Below are 15,395 nucleotides of genomic sequence, written 5' to 3' on the forward strand. Positions count from 1 at the left end.
GACTACAACCGATAGTGGATCACCTTTTACTTAAAAAGGCCCGCCCATCTCATATATATGATAAAAGAAGCATGCTGTTTTTAGCTATTTTTGCCTTTTTTTTTCTTTTTCTTTTTTTTTTTTTCTGGGGGTCTAATATGAGATGTATAACATGCTCATACTCATCCATTAGGATATTCCCCTTCCAAAGCTCCGCTAGGATACTAACTTGGTTCCTGCTAATTTTAAACATTGTTGATAAGTAAGTTCTTCAAGGAAATTTTTGACCATCGGGGACGAAGCTATTAGTTGAGCAACCTTCGTCGGTTACTGTGCATATATATAGATCAATATTATATTTTAAACGCTGAACACTATTTGCGAAATTCTAACTTCACCACTAATAATTGTGTTATTTTTTAGCTTTTTGGCATATTATGTAAAGTACAATTATTGACAGCATATTCGTTAAACTAGATTTATATGGTAGAATTATGGTATTTGTAAGTACAAATTCTGTGTATAGAATTCTGTAACATCGAGAGAAGAGTTAGACATATCATGCATGCATGGAGTAAACGGAAAGTAACAACTTTTTAACCCCATGAGGCAAGCAACTCCCTAAAATGATGGAATTTCCATATGCTTTTCTTCCTATTCCACGGCTATAATTTTGAAAATGAACTAAGTTTAATGTTTTAGTTACTATTCGACTCTCTAGTCAAACAAGAAATACCTACACGAGACATCCTTAGAAGTCAAAACAGCAGACATCTTTCTTAATATGATATCTCACTCACGTGTAAGAATATTAAATAAGTTGAACTTTTGTACTACTAATTAAGTGATAGTGGGGAAAAAACTAGGGATTTAGTCATGTTCTCTATGCCCATGGTTGACTCCTTAGATCTAATATAATACTAACCATGTCCAATTTATATATTTTAACTTGTAATTACTAACTTTTCATGTCTTCCATAATCCCTAATTATTATTATTGAAAGAGGAATGGCTGTATAATAAGGGAAAGGGTAAGGAGATCATAGACAGCTTGTTAAAACTGAACATTACCGTTCTATACTCAGAGGCGGAGCTAAGATTTCAAGTTTATGGGTTCAGAATTCTAAGCATTTTAAGTTATTAAGTTCTAAATTATTAAATTGTAAATAATCAATAGATTATTGAAGGCAAATACAGATTTGAACCAAGGCTATTCGTCGAACACGTAGCAAGAACACTGGCTACGCTCCTGTCAATACTCAAGGCATGCAATATATCAATAACTTAATTCTTAATATTATTTTCCGTGTTGCATTAATATGATGAATACAATATTTGTGAAAAAAATACTTCTTCCGTTCCAATTTATGTGAACCTACTTCCTTTTTGGTCTGTTAAAAAAAGGACGACTCGTTTCTAAATTTGGAAATAATTTAGGTTAAACTTCTAATTCTACACTTAATGAGAAGCTTTTATGACCACACAAATACACTGGACCCCTTTTTGACTTGTTTAGGATTACAAATTCAAAAAGTCTTATTTTTTCTTAAATTCCTTGCCCATCAAACAGGTTCACATAAATTGAAACGGAGGGACTAATTGCAGGGAGAAAAAAAATGCGGCACAATTAGAGATTTTGCGTTCTGCGGTATTATACTTGATCAACAAATCAATAATAGACTTCCACATGATAAGAGCATTCGTATTCTCAGAAATAATACAAAAAGAAAAAGAGTACTCGTAGTAAGATCCTTTGACTGCATGCCTACTTATTATCGTTTTATTACTAACAATCACTTAATTAGATACTACTGCAGTAGACATGGGTATATATAATCTCAGTGTATTGAAAAATATACATATACTGTACTCAGCAAGTTTCCATAATGTTTATGAAATGAAAATACAGTACTCAGTGAACAGCTAGCTCTGATAATCATCGATCCACGTACGGCAAAATGTAATTCTCGCTCTGTTTTTACAAGATTTTGTCTTTTACACAGTATATATATTCTAAAAAGATACAATAGCAGCCAAAGATTTATCAAGAAAATTAACCTGTATATCTATGAATATGTCGACGTACTGTTTAAGAAACTCCTTGTGATGATCAAGAAACTCATCATTTCATGACTTTTCCTCTATATATTCATTTTCAAGAAATTAAAGCATGAAAAAAACAGATTATATGTATAAACCCTTAAGTGAGATATCTAGGGTAATTTAGGAGTGGAAAGATCACAGAAGAAGGTGACGGAATTGGGATAGGTGTTATGGCAAGGGGAATTTCCAGAAGGAGGCACAAAACCTTTAGGAAGCATCGCTGAAAAGCTTCTGCTCGAATAATATTCTGAATTTTTATTGCCTCTTTTCCTCTTCAAGTTCAATCTCGCATTCTTCTTTTTCTTCCGTTTATCCTTAGTACTCAAGTGTAGCCCTTCTCCTTCTCCTGCTTGTTTTTTCAAGAAATTAAATGGTTCTGAATTCTTGATATGATCATATGGAGATGGAGCTTTATTATTATCTAGTGGTGACCCAAGATTCCTGGGCTGGAATTCATTTGAAGAAGAAGAGAGGAGAAAGAAGGAAAGGAGGAGAAGGGTAATCAAAAGATTCTTGAGATTACCCATAAAGATTTTGAAGTGAAGTAGTAGTAGTAGTAGTAGTAGTAATGGTTTGATTTTCTCTACTGCGTTTGGAAATGGTGATGAAACGAGAGAATCCAAGAGGGATTATATTGTTGGAGTTTGGAGTATTAATCCTTTTGTGGGAGTTTAGTTTTAGGGAATTGGGAAGAATATAGACTTCTAGCGGAGAGTACGTAGTATTATATTTATGGGAAATAATACACAGTTCACAACTCTTGCCTCGTGGTAATGTTAACATTCCGTGGAACATTCATGCAATTAGATCCGAAATGTAAGACTTCATATTCACATACCCAATAATTTTCAATTTCCTCCCACCTACCCCTCGTTTTTCTTTTATTTCCTCCCCTTAATTTCGAAAACTTTCTTTAAGTTTCTAGGGATGTGCATGGTTAAGTTTTATTGGTCGAATTTCTTTTTTACTATCTAGTATTCAAGATTCACTAATTTGATTGATTCATATTCACATTCCGTAGGGTTCATTAAAAGAGAAAATACTTTATATGGAATCTCTTCATTCTCAAAACTCAACCAAAAATATCTCATTCTCATCCCAACACACCCCGGGGGATTTATTGATGAAGAAGAAAAGGTTAGAAGAAGAAAAGGTTAAAACCATAAAGTAATTATTGGACGGTGAGTATATGACACAGGAACTTTTCCTATGTGCACTGTTTTACGTAGTAAACTCGCTTAGGTTGTGCTTCTCGATGCAGCCGAGCCTTTATTAAAATGTAGTAGGCCTAAAATACTGGATATAATATCTGGCTTTTCACTCTGGTTTGCATCTTCTTTTCTCTGTTGAACTTCTTATTACATACTCCATGATCTTCTATATATTATTTCACTCCTGATAATTATTGTATATTTTGATAGCGAAAGAGGCCTTTCATCTCAAAATGAATAATATTCACTTATTACTTAGTAGTAGTTCTCTCATCATTGATGGAAAGAAAACACTTAGATTTTTTATTTTAAGTATAGCCAAATCATAAATGGGGCTCACGCCCTCATTGCACGAAAGTCAAATATATGTCCTAGGACTTGCAATTACTCGCCCATGCTAGGATTAATTTGATGGAGTACTCCTTGATTGACTCTCTTGCTGTAACTTGCAGAGCTAGAAATGTACTCTTGAGCATAGTGGCAAAAAGACTAGATGTTGGGATTGCATTTTGCTTTAAGGAACTAAATGAAAACTAGGAGAGTTGTAGACTGTTTCCGGTAATAACTTATCCATACGAAATGTTTACACCAAAATAAAGTAACCTATCATGGTTAAATGATTTGATGTAATGAGAATACATATTAACCATATTTAAGTGAACAATATGTATATACAAACACATGCTTACATATTTATTGATTTAGTGTAAATACCTTATACGAATAAGTTTTGTTGCCTTTGCTTTTCGCGATTGAAGGCATGTATGTTAGATGGAAAAGGTTTACCATATACATTTTTTTGTTACAATAAGAAACTTCTTCTCACCTTCCTGACGAGTGGCAGCAAAACCAACCATAAAAACAAAGGGGTATGAAAGCAAAAGAGACCAAAGAGGAAGCATATTAAAAACAAAAAAAAGATAAGATGTATGCATTTCTATAAAAGATCATCTGAAAAGATTTGTTCCATACGAACCATAGATTTCAAATCTCAACATAATAATAAGCCGGCCATTGTTTCAAACTTTGCAAAAACTAAAAAAATTTCAGTTTTTATTTTCTATGGTGTTTGGTTGAAAAGGTTTTTGGAGAGAAATTCACTCTTTTTGAAAACAAGAAATGCCTATTGTCAAAGAACCAGATTAACTGAGACATTTTCTTCAGGATGTAGAAACCAATCCCACTTCATAAGCAACAACAAGGGATGGACCAAAAAACTCTTAAATCCTTGAGCCAATAATGTAATAAACATACAGAAAACACTGTATCAATCAATTTCCAGCCCTGGAAGAAGGGAAAATAAAATAAAAGAACTCCAGGGCGAGCAAACATTGTCATACAAGAAAATATCAGTAACGTGCGTGATAGCATTCTTTCTTATAGGCGGCTGATAACCTCTTCCACCTCAGATGGTGAGTACAGATGATAAGTTGGAGAAACCCTTGCAATATCAACATTATTGGGAGTCACCTGTATCAAACAGTTGGAGCTTTTCAGCAAATACAGAAACAAAGAAAAAGATCATGAGAATAAAAACATCACTAAGCTTACCTTCTCTTCCATCACTTGCTTAAGAATAGACAGTGCTATGGTTTCAGCCTCTTTAAGGGTAAGGTCCTGCAGAAATAGCAGATAATGGACTTTAGATCAGCTTTGAGATCCATATGAAAGCTAAATACTAGTGTTTCTGTCCCAGAAGTTCCACCTGCCACATAGAATTTGGATTCATGAGTGGAAGGTTATTGATTTTATACATTCCTCTATCAGAGGAAGAGAAGAGGGGGGTGGCTTAGGAGTTGAAGGTGGTTGATAGCATCAAACAACCTCGCGCTGCTGCAGACTGGACCAAAATTATGAAGGGAAATAAGATTTCTTGAATGTTCAGTTCTACACATCCATTTTCAGACGCGGAAGGATAGTGTGCTTGTTTGGAAGCGTACAAGTGGGTGAGCGCATCACCATCCAAACTAGCTACTCGACCTAATAAGGTGTAGACATCCAGTTTAAACCTGAGATATTTAGGGGGCGAAATAAAGAAAAAATACAAAAACCCTCCTCTACTTCTCGGGCCTCCATGGAAGATACTTTATATATAAGGAACGCAAGAAAGTCTCTGGGCGCTCAAGCATCCAATCAATTTAAACGAAGGTCAATGAAAAAAAAGAATAGGGCCAATTACTCACGTTCCATTAACGATAGGGCATGGTTTCACTCGAAAAATAGGAAACTTACGTACCTTGTTATATTGCTCCTGCAAAGAGCTGTCAGCACCTTCAGAACCTGACCCAATAGCTTTAGCATTGCATTGCCAGAATGTACCAGAAGGATCAGTGTAGTACCTGTACATAAAATTGGTCTATATTCAGTATCTAGGAATTATGTCCACTAATACCCACAATCAGGGTTTAGGAAGTAATGGCAGCCAAGCACTCGAATAAACTATGTACTGTTAATAGCTTATTTATGAAATCTTGAATCCCATTCCATTCTTAGGGAAAAACATATAGTCAGAAATCGGATTTGAGCAGTTCATACCACAAAAGCCCAATTTATCATGGCCAGTTGGTAGCATCATTTCCAAGAATGTGATTTGTTGACTTCTTGAGTACTTAATATTCAACTAACACTAAAGAACTTTTCAACTAATTGAGATAGAATCCATTTGACATTTAAAACAAACCTCAATATTTATCGGAAATGTTTCTAAAATTAAACAAGTGATGTTCATACTATATTAAGATGATTTGTATGCATATTAGAGTGACATGATGAGATTTATAGAGAACACAGGCAAATGAGTGAAAAGGAGTTTTGAGCCCTTATAGTTAACAAATGGGTCATGCGCAGGCATATGACTTTTCCCATCCAAAAGTTAAGATTGTCAAGATGAGGTCTCATATCTGCTCGTAAATGTTTAAGTTAAGGTATTATATGCACAACTCAAGAAAGTAAAACAAATAATATAGGACCCCTAAAAATGAGGCACCAAAAGTGCAATTTCGCCTATTAGGTAATACGCGTGAGGCTCAATTGTCATAAGCAAATAAGCGAATGTTAAAAGCTTCAGGACATTGTAGCTTGTAAGTCCACGAGATTTAGCATTAATGCACTGAGTTGTGATAGAACTGCTGGTCTAAATATTGTATTGTTTTCTCGAAATCCAAATTGCACAAGTCCAACATAGACAAAGTTGGAGCAGACATATTTGAAAGCAAATTTTGGAAAAGAAGGAAGTTTCTGAAAGATGATATCCTGGAAACTCCGTCAGACTTCGATTCAATACCAAAAGAGAGAAGGAATATACAAACAACAACAACAACAACCCAGTATAAATCCCACTAGCAGGGTCTGGGGAGGATAGTGTGTACGCAGACCTTACCCCTACAATGGGGTAGAGAGGCTGTTTCCGATAGACCCTCGGCTCCCTCCCTCCAAAAACTCTCCACTTTGCTCTTGGGGTGACTCGAACTCACAACCTCTTGGTTGGAACTGGAGGGTGCTCACCACTAGAGCAACTCACTCTTGTCCAAAATATAGAGAAAGAATATAGAAAACAAAATATCATAGTTTCCAATATTATCGAAGAGAGGCAAAGACTTACAAGCTAGGACCATTCTCATCATGACCAGCAATGAGAAGGGACACACCAAAAGGTCTGGACTGCATAAAACAAACGAGATAGACCATTAATGCATAAAGGTGGGAGATTAACAATAACGGAAGCTTGTCTATTCCTGCTATGAGTAAGTCAGTTATAAAAACTATGGAAGAGTGTCTATTTCTGCTGATATGCTTTTTCAACAGCACTAAGATTCTCCAGACATCCAACTTTTCAGAATATATTATGACATAAAACAAGGGAACAAAGAAACTAGATCAGCAGTTCAGCACAAGAAAGTCATTAGAGAAAATGCAGGCAACAGAATAAAATCAGAATTAACCAGGTAACTCCAATCAGATTAATTCATACATGATAACCAGTATAACTCATCCATAAATTAATTAATTAATTAAAAAACTAATTAAATCATAAACAACTCTTTGTTGCTTTCCCCCTTCCTCTTCCTTTTTTTCCATGATAACAAATGGGCTAATTTCCAATAATAAATCAATGCCAGCCACTCTTACCTCACTGTAACAAAAAGTTCGTCCTAGAGTGAGCTATCTACACTTATGTAGAATCAAATTAAACAGCTATTTTACACCACTTTAACTTCATGAATTCTTTACAGGTAATGTTTATTAGTATCTTGCATCCTTTTTCCTTAGAATATAGAATGTAAAGAGAAGAGTGCATGCACTTATGTAGTTAATGAATTATCATAACAATCCTAGCTCCTCGGAAGATCTCTGACCCAACAGCCAGCCTCGAGATCTATCACTACCCAGCTGGCAAATTTTTATATAGTGCAGGAGCATTTGAATTAAATATACAAATTGAGAAACAGACAAATAGAGAGATAATCACTACCTAACAATCTTCACGACGATCACCAGCCTTGTTTTTAAAATTATTTAGTGGTGGTTTGCACAGGCAAGATTCAAAAGCACTTGGGATACATGCACAAGTCCTTTAGTGAGACACAAAGAGGAGAGAACAAGAATTATGACTAATTATTTATTTATTTCCACCTTGTGTCGCATGAAGCACTTGATGGTTTCCATAAATCACACAAAAAGGAACATCACAATCCAAGCACCAAGGCACCTACTTATTCACTCGATGAAATTACCATAACTAGCAAAACTATCTAAATTCCACGTCATACAAGGTCAGTTGTTTAGCTCCAACAGATTTTAATCAAAATAAATAAGGAACAGCTAAAGATAAATTTGGGACCACTAATTTTTAACTGAAAGATAGTTGTTCAGAGAGAAACAAAAAGCACTACACCAAAGTAAAAAGAATCTCACCATAGATTCTTCACGACGATCACCAGCCTTGTTTTTAAAATTATTTAGTGGTGGTTTGCACAGGCAAGATTCAAAAGCACTTGGGATACATGCACAAGTCCTTTAGTGAGACACAAAGAGGAGAGAACAAGAATTATGACTAATTATTTATTTATTTCCACCTTGTGTCGCATGAAGCACTTGATGGTTTCCATAAATCACACAAAAAGGAACATCACAATCCAAGCACCAAGGCACCTACTTATTCACTCGATGAAATTACCATAACTAGCAAAACTATCTAAATTCCACGTCATACAAGGTCAGTTGTTTAGCTCCAACAGATTTTAATCAAAATAAATAAGGAACAGCTAAAGATAAATTTGGGACCACTAATTTTTAACTGAAAGATAGTTGTTCAGAGAGAAACAAAAAGCACTACACCAAAGTAAAAAGAATCTCACCATAGATTCTTCATCGCCCTCACCAAACCGCAAGGCCAAATCACAGAGAGCTTGTGTCGTGGACTCAACAGTCATGGGCTCACCATAAGAGAATCTATGGTTCTATTAAAAGGGAAAGGGATGAAAAAACAACAAGGCCAAGTCAGCAATTTACCATTAGCATACAAATACTTGAAGGTCAAAAAAGTTGACCCAGATACCTGAGTTTCAACTCGTGCATGTTCCACAAGAGTTCGTGCATCAGCTATCAATCCGCTCATTGCACAACCAATATGCTCATCAATTTCCATAATTTTCTCCACGCTGCTTGGCTCCTATAAGAATATCAAAAATGTGCCATGAATGAAGAATACACAAAATAAACTGAAGTTATCAGGCAATTAACATGTTCTCTAATTTGAGTCGTAGCCAAGCAGGCCATAAACAAAAAGATTATCATTCATCATCATTAAGATCCCCAATCTTATATTCCACAAATCCATAATTCAATTTACTAGGTGAAGCTCTACCAGCAATTTACTAGGCGAAGCTCTACCACAAATCCTAAATAATTCAACCTTTCACTCAATTACAGTCCAGGAAGAAGTAAAAATTAGTTCTTCATACCACAATGACTTGTGAAGTCCAATGCACAAAACATGAACCTAATCAACAAAACCATATAGAAGTACTAAGATATAACCTTCCCCTAACACTATGTTTGGATCATTGTTACTCATCGTTTTATAATGTATTGTATTGTACTGTATTATATTGTATTGTATGTTTTATGGATACAACGTTTGGATAGAGTGTATCGCTTGCTGTTGTTAAATAAAAAATTTTGTTGTTTGGTTTGATTGTATTGTACTGTAACTGATAGTTTACTAAAATACCCTCAACTATTTTAAATAAAATTTATCAAGAATTACGTATAAAAATAATTTAAGAAAACCCCTTTCTACTAATTTATCACCAATTTCTTGGAAACAAGAGCAAAAACTTGAAGAAAACGGTTAACTATCATTAGTAAAAAAGAAAAAAAATATAAAATGATGGAAAGAGAAAGAAACGAACAGAGATTTGGATGAAAAGAACGACACAACCATCTCTGGAAAAGATGGACATAGACAAAGTAGGTCAATAGGTTGGAGATATACCTGTTAATCGGGTCGGACTGACCCGGTTCAGCCCGGTATTGTAGCGTGGGGGGCGGGTTGGGACGGGTTGGGCGGGGAGCGGATTTCAAACAAATATTTTTTTGATACCGGTGCACAGGAACCCGCTAAGCCCGTTAACGGGTTTTTAACGGGCTACAACGTGGTTCAGCTCGGTTTTTAACGGTTTTTTTTTTTTTTTGACCGTTGCCAACGATCAAATTCAAATATGACCGTTGGCCAACGGCCTTTTTGAATTATTTAGAGATGGTATCACTTTAGTTAGAAGAGTTGTAGGTGTAATTTAAGGAAATAATAGAAGTGCTAAATTAAATGCATTTAAAGAAAAATGTGTACACTATGGACTAAAACCAAGACTCATGCCTGAAGAAATAGTTACTAGGTGGAATTATACTTATTTATTCTTAAAATGTTGTTATAAATATAGAATGCCTATAACTGAAATTGCTAATTCTCATTGAGTCGTTTGTTAACATCTAGAACTTGGATGTCATTGAAGATGTTGTAAAGTTTTTACAAAAATTTTATGTGGCTACACTTGAGTTTTCTGGAGCTTATTATCCTACTATTGCAAATGGTTTAGTTCATATTGCTGAAATTTTTCTTTTACTACATAATTTGAAGAAGAAAGAAGGATATACTTCTATTGTTGAATATATGCTAGATAAATTTAAAAAATATTTCAACTAAATTCCTCCTATTTACCTAATTGGTGTTATTTTAAACCCTTATATCAAAATGGCCACTTGTCGCCAATTAATCACTGCTTTATATTCTTATATGGATATTGGACCAACTGAAACTCCTGATATTGACACTTGTATTTCTGATCTACACAAACATTTAGAAACATTATATAATTATTATGCTAACATTGTTGATGCTTCTTCTGCTGTAGATGCAAATATTCCTTCAAGTTCAGTTTCAACATCTGGGACCAGTGCTTTGGATGATAATGATGGTGTTGAAGATTATTTGATTTGGTCTACAATAGGGGAGCATCAACAAACCAGTAGCAGGAATATTGATGAACTTCAATTCTACTTGCAAAAGTCAGCAGATCCCCGCACAAAGGAATTTCTACCACTGGGTTGGTGGAGGAGCAACTCAAATCAATTTTCTGTACTTTCGGCCATGGCTCGAGACGTGCTAAATGTGCCGATTTTAACAGTCGCATCAGAGAGCGTATTTAGCCAAGCAAGGCAGCAACTAGGAGATACCCGTCATTCATTGGGCAGCAACGCTTTGGAAATTCTAGTGTGCTTCAGAGATTGGATAAGATCAGAACGGCAAAATCAAGGGCGTGACGAGGTAGATGAAGCGGAGGACCAAGAAATTGGAGATATAATGGTTTATGGTTCTGATTCAACCAATGTCGGAAACCGAGAACCTCATGTTGACATGGATGAACTTACAAAAATGATGCAAAGCATGTGATGTACTATTTCTTTTTTTTTTATAATTGTTGTAAACTTTTAATTTGCAAGTTCAAAAATAACAAAATCAAAAAAGAACTTGCAACTTAATTTGAAGTATTATATATTATTCAATAAAAATATCAAATGAAAGTCTTCGGAGCTTGATCCTTACATATTGCCTATTGGTCTTATTAAATAATTTTTTGTAGCCACTTACTTTCAAATTTCAATTTTAAAATTGTAAAATTCAAATTTCAAATTTAAAACTTTAAACTTCAAAATTTAATTCTAAGCCTTAAAAGTTTGCAAACATTTAAGTAATTGAATAAATAAAACAAAATTAACTTTAAAAAAAAAAATTGCACAGCCCGGTCCAGCCCGCTAAGCCTGAACCCGGACGGACAAAAAAAAATCCGAAAAAGTACAGCCCGCTAACTCAACCCGCTAACAGCCCGCAACGTTAAACGGACGGGCTAGTTTTTTTGTGTCCAGCCCGTCCCAGCCCGCCCGTTAAACACCCATAGTTGGAGATTTGAATTTAAAAAAAGTAAAGGATAAAATAGAATTACGGAGTAATAAGTAAGGGTATAATTGGAAACGAAATAGGAAACAATCCCAGCACACCAAATGGATTGTTTCATAAAATGAGGCTTTTGGTTGTTCCGGAACAATGATTTTAACAATACGATACAATCAATTTTAAATAAACAATCGAAACAAACATTGTTTTAGAATAATAATACAATACGATACAATATGTAACAATCATTCAAACAAGATGTAAATAATAATAATAATTAAAAAAAATAATAGTTAAACAAGGGTTACAAACCAGAAGAGGTGAAGTAATGCGCTTCTCCACAGCAAGAACGACTCCTTCCTTAGTCTTTAATCCAATAGCAGTTGAACCCAGCTTAAAAAATTCGTATAAAAAGCCACAAAATCAAAATATCCATCACCTATTTCAGTCCCCAGAAAAAAAAAACGTTCACACAGAAAAACCTTACTTTGATGGCTTCAATAGCATATTCAACTTGAAACAGCCGGCCTTCAGGAGAGAAGGTGTTAACACCTCTATCGTACTCAGTTCTTCACACCCCATTTCCAAAACACAAAACACACACAAAATCATTCATTCTGATTTAGTTGTAAAAACAAGATCAAGAATTAAGCCCCAAACGAAATGCAACTTTTACCTAGTGAGAAACATCTCCCTGTTGATATTTGTTACAGATTCAGAATCTCTATGCAGAGAAGTAGTGTAATGGCTTTACCCCAGTCAAAACCGAATTCTGTTTGAACTGAAGATCACTTTTTTCTTAAACCTCTTCTTTAAACTTGTTTAGCAAGCCATAGTTGCAAGCAAAGGTTTAATATTTGGAAATTTGGACTATTGCACTTTTTATTGGATGGAACTAAGCCCATTAACTTGGAAGGAGGAGATATAGGTTTTGGGCCCAAAAAATGCCTTGGGCTCAAAGTGAGAACACATTTAAGGAAGATTTGCACAAATTCGAGTACAAATAACACCATGTAGCCACTCTAAGGGATTGCTATTTAAGATTTAGCTAATGTTCTGAATTTTAGTTTGTGCACTAAAAATGGCTGTTTGTGCACTTCCCCGATAGCCGTTGTTGATGAATTAAGGTTGCTGTTTATTTTTTGTCCCCTTTAAGAAAGTTTTGCAAAAATAACCTTTTCACAAGTTATGTCGAAAGGAAGAACAGGAAATGACATCTTTATAAATTTTGTTGGGCGGACTGAATGAATTGTCTCAAGTGACAAATTATTTGAAGAAAATAAAAAAAGAAGTTTGAAAATTGAATTTACAGTCCGATTCGACATATATAGTAAAGTAACCGAGATATTAGCTTTGGTTTTTTAGATAAAAATTGACCAAAAGAATATTGCAAACATCTCTAATTAGGACTGTTGTATGGGGTAAATATATTTATATTTAATGATCGCATGAGAAAGCGACACGTGGAACCAAAGGAAAAAGATAGCTAAACCCGAAGGTAATGATATCACTTGTCACCGGAGAGAATGATACTCATAACGACAAAATTAATGTCGCCATCCGATAGCATTCAGTGGAAAATATTTTACAGCATTAAGTGCATGATCCGTTACAAAGAATATGACATTCATTGCCCACTGTTACACATCCCTCAATGGCCCTCATAATTGTCATTAAAGAGGAGCTTAATCTTAGGACCTTGTTCCCTAGGTGCAACTATAAATAGTGAGCTCTACTGTCATTGTAAGGGGGCGAATTTTCTGACAAGCATGTTGCGGCCAAACGTACACGCAAGTATACGCGGTCGTTAAGTAATAAAGTGACTAAAAGTCGGATGTCGAACCCACGAGGACATGTGATTAACTATTAACTAAATTAGACTATCCTAATTATCTAAACAAGAATTAAACCGAGAAATATTTGATTCTAAACTAATTAAAATAAAATAAAAAACAAATAATGAGCTTTCAACAGAGGAAGAGCAGATTTTTATGTTATCAATGTTATGAAAATGATCTAGGATTATGGGCGATCTAACATTCATATTGTATTCTTTAATTAAATTGACTAACTAATTTATCTAGCTTATTGGTTGACTGGGTTAATATCGCTAATAAGAATCTGTCGAGTTCTTACTCGCCTATTCAAGCTAACCTAACGCCTATATGTTTATGGAATTTGAACTAACAAGAACGCATTTATAATTCATGTACATCAACCAAGCAAGGTAATTAGGTATATGTCTATCCTAATCGCGAATCCGTTCCCCGATACTCAGGTTCAAGAACTTGCTCTACTCAATCCTATATGCAATCTAGAATTCCCACTTTCGAGTTCAATTCTAGATTCATAGATAGTATTTAATTGGTGATCAAGTAATCAAATAATTAAGTGTAGGATTGAATAAATAAACTAATATGATACATAAAGAAACCAAAATCAATATTCGAATAGCAATAGTCATGGAAGAACCACAACCCTAGAACGTGAAGTTTAGCTCCACATAGACATGGTAGCCAAATAATAAATCATACAAATAAACATAAAAATTACTAAGTTTGGCGAAAGAAAGATGGAATCTGATGAATTCCGGCCTTTACGGCGATTGTGTGCTTGTGTTTTCTCCTAAATAATGTACTCCCCCCTCCAAAATAGGTTTAGGACTACTTTTATAAGAGTTGGAGGGTGTGTAGGACCGAAATAACCAAGTGACGGGCGAAATAGGACAAGTCCCTGTCACCAGCGCCCAAGGTAGCGTGGGGCACTAGCCCTGGCACTGAAAATTTTATGTCTCTGGAAACAGGGCCAGAGGCAGCGCCTCACACTTCCTATGACACTACTTTGTGGCTTTTTCTTGTTTCTGTTTCGTTAGCTTTTTAGCTAATTGTTCTTATATTTTGATAGAGTTTAATGTCCCATTTGTTGGAATAAATTGGATAATTATTTTTTGAATGGTGTATTTTCAGGTTTTGAAGTTGTGTGAGAACTTTGGAATTAAAGAATATCAAAAATGGGCAAGAAGTCATCACTTTAGAGCTAAAATTGGAGAAACGTTGAAGCAAAAAGACTTTTAGCCAAACTGTTAGACAAGGTTGCTCCAACCGTTGGACACGGTTCAAGAGAAGCCTGAAGAGTTGAAGAAATGAAGCTTTTGGAATTCGTTACGGTTCAACTGCATCATTTTGTCCACTTTTGGGACTTAGTATAAATATCTATTTTAAGTCATTCTAGGACATCGTTTTGGCAAGAATATTTTGCGTAGCAGTTTTTGGGATTCTTCTTTGGGATTTTGGGTGACTTCACCATTGTTCTACACAATCTGTCTTTCCTCTTTAGCTATTATGCTTAGCTTTTCATTTCTTTTTATATTTATCTTCCTTAATATGTCTAGTTAAGTTTATTAAGCTAGGATTGTGAACCCTAAGTGTGGGTATATTTTTGGGTTATTAATATTAGTTCTATATTTGATTAAGATTCGTATTATATAATTATTCCATGCTTTATTGATTGATTTTGTGGTTGCAAACACTAAATCCATGCCTATTTTGCTTGTTCTAACTTGGAAGAATAAAACTTAGCTTAGGTACAAGGTAATTAGCAAGGAATTTGTCACGACCCCAATTCACCCTCCGTAGGATGTCGTAATGGCA

General features: G+C 34.9%; 1 protein-coding gene across 1 annotated transcript; it reads right to left on the reverse strand.

The window, feature by feature from the left end:
• Positions 1-4,498: 4,498 nt before the first annotated feature.
• Positions 4,499-12,568, reverse strand: LOC107785901 (proteasome subunit alpha type-5). The gene is made up of 9 exons (XM_016607300.2): positions 12,422-12,568; positions 12,233-12,314; positions 12,058-12,138; positions 8,851-8,964; positions 8,651-8,752; positions 6,895-6,953; positions 5,530-5,632; positions 4,845-4,910; positions 4,499-4,763 (listed from the first exon to the last, which is right to left on the reverse strand). Exons 1-9 carry the CDS (start codon positions 12,433-12,435, stop codon positions 4,671-4,673), a joined length of 714 nt encoding a protein of 237 aa, XP_016462786.1. The 5' UTR covers positions 12,436-12,568; the 3' UTR covers positions 4,499-4,670.
• Positions 12,569-15,395: the final 2,827 nt, after the last annotated feature.

This window comes from Nicotiana tabacum, chromosome 17 (assembly GCF_000715075.1).
Source record: "Nicotiana tabacum cultivar K326 chromosome 17, ASM71507v2, whole genome shotgun sequence".
NCBI classification, from domain to species: Eukaryota; Viridiplantae; Streptophyta; class Magnoliopsida; order Solanales; family Solanaceae; genus Nicotiana; species Nicotiana tabacum.